The 2141-nt window shown below is 49.1% G+C and overlaps 1 protein-coding gene across 1 annotated transcript; it reads right to left on the reverse strand.

Moving 5' to 3' along the window:
• Positions 1-329: 329 nt before the first annotated feature.
• On the reverse strand, positions 330-1229 carry Pmar_PMAR016969 (hypothetical protein; the record flags this gene model as incomplete). Its single annotated transcript, XM_002772588.1, has 1 exon — positions 330-1229. A coding segment is annotated over one exon (900 nt), but the record flags the coding sequence as incomplete, so codon positions are not given.
• Positions 1230-2141: the final 912 nt, after the last annotated feature.

Consider the following 2141-nt stretch of genomic DNA (forward strand, 5'->3'; position numbering starts at 1 on the left):
CGCAAGATTGCAAGATAGTTTGAGAATCGCTAACTCTTGAGAGGCTCACGCGCACGCCCGCTTGATCGATATTTGAGGGTAACCGCAAGATGTATTCATAGTGACCAGTAGACACCTGCGAACGCCTTGACTAGCTTCATTCGGCCATTATGAATGAATCTGAACTACTTCTCTCCTCTCTACTACCCTGGGCACGATTTTTTGGGCATTTTTAGGAAATTTCCAAGAATTTCCAGCCTCAACGGAAATTTCTGAAATTTTCTCGAAAATTTCCTTCGGAAATTTCCGCCCGTGCCCAAAGGGCAAACCCTGGCAATTCTGGAGACTACGGCGTCCCGAGGAAGTGAATCCCAGTCTTCCATGAAACCCTTAGCGATCTCGCTGTCATAATATTCCATGAGACTGCCCTCCATCAGCTCCGCTGAGCTATAGTTCCTCCATGAATCGCTGGCGAAGTAGCTCAAACTTTCTCCGTCGTCAGAATTCTTAACGTCCCGAGCGTTTGGCCACCAACCACTGGAACTAACTGGGGATGTGATGCCGATATTCACTCCGCCTTGCAACATTATTTCGTCCAAGAGTTCTACGTCTTCGGACTCGTCGATATCCGCAGTTGCCAAGAGCATAGCTTTCAGAAGCCCGGCTTGGAAATCACAGTCTTGAATTGACGACTCTGATACGTGTAGTAGGTCACATAAATTTTCCCTTAAAGAGGTAGCAGCAGTGGCTAACGTTGGGCCCAGTTCATCCCATACATGCTGCTGCTTGCCCTGCTCCTCACGGTCGAGCTGCATCCATTTCAGAAGACTGTCACCAGCTCTGGTACTGAGTATCTCATTTGTCGCTCTATCGAACATATTTCTGATCTCCACCAGCTGATGAGGGGGCTCGAGCTGGTGAGCAGCAGATCCTTTCAAATTGCCCCAGTCGCATTTAGAGGATTTCGCTGTTCCATCCGAAATCTTCTCCAATAATTCAACCTGCTCGGACTCAGCCAAAGCAAAAGCCGTCTTGTAGAGATCGATAGCACGTCGATCAGCCGGATGATCAACGCTCTTATGGGGGCCAAGAGGAGTCTCTTTACCGAGAGGTGAAGTGATAGACGGCACCGATGCACGCCCCGACGGCTTCAACGCTTTGGGGGTCTTGGCCCGCAGCAATGCCCGCCTAGTGCGTTCTTTAGCCTTACGGCGACGGAGGGCTGCCTCACTACGCAGACGTTTAGCCATCGAATAGAAACAAGCAAACTACATCAGGTTTTCATTTGGCCTCTACTACATGCTTCATTTTTTTTGTTAGAATTTTTGCATGCCGGCTGCACGTATCCTTCGTAATACGAAGTTCGTATATTCCAGCGTTGAGCTGACGCCATCGTGAATCAGGATTCGTAATGGGCACGTCAGGTGTGTTATGCTATACTAGTATGACTCCGTTGGCTCCTATGTCTCATTGTAACACTCATAGACACGCAAAACAGAGCAATCTCACGAAACGGAAAGAAAACTACTGAAACGACACACGATGAAACACACGCCTATGTTGGGTCAGTCACTGATCACTGATCATCAGTGTCCCTCGGCCTTCGTCTTCTTGGCGGCACTAGCCTGAGGGTAGCTTTCGGACCCTCTCTTGATATTCTGATCCTTCGGACCCCAAGTTTGATGCCAAGATGAGTTGTCGCTAGATGACCAGGATGTCATCGAACCACCCTTGCGGCCCTTGCCACCCTTGCTCATTGCTTTGCCAGCGCCTTTTCCAGAGCCTTTACCGTATCCTTTACCCTTATAACTCCAGGAAGGAGTTGCAGCATCTCGATACGCTTTCCTCCCTGCGGCCTCGGATAAGCATCTATCAAAGAAACTTCTGAACTGACCCTCGGTAAAGCAGCTCCACAGAGGAATACCCGACATAACTCGCTTCGAGATAGACCTTCGATACTTAGCGTCGGCCTCAAGAGCATCGCGACAAGATGACTCATCAGCCAAATAGCCAATCTCTAGTTGATACCTCGAAAATACGTGCTATTCTGAGCGCACTCAGATCTACGACCATAAGTGCAGTTGAATATCTGGCGACTGCATCATCCACTTGCCCATGCTGAATCTGAGGGAGGATTCTCTTTGTCCTTGCCCTCTTTCACC

The sequence above is a fragment of the Perkinsus marinus genome, assembly GCF_000006405.1.
Source record: "Perkinsus marinus ATCC 50983 genomic scaffold scf_1104296960696, whole genome shotgun sequence".
NCBI classification, from domain to species: domain Eukaryota; phylum Perkinsozoa; order Perkinsida; family Perkinsidae; genus Perkinsus; species Perkinsus marinus.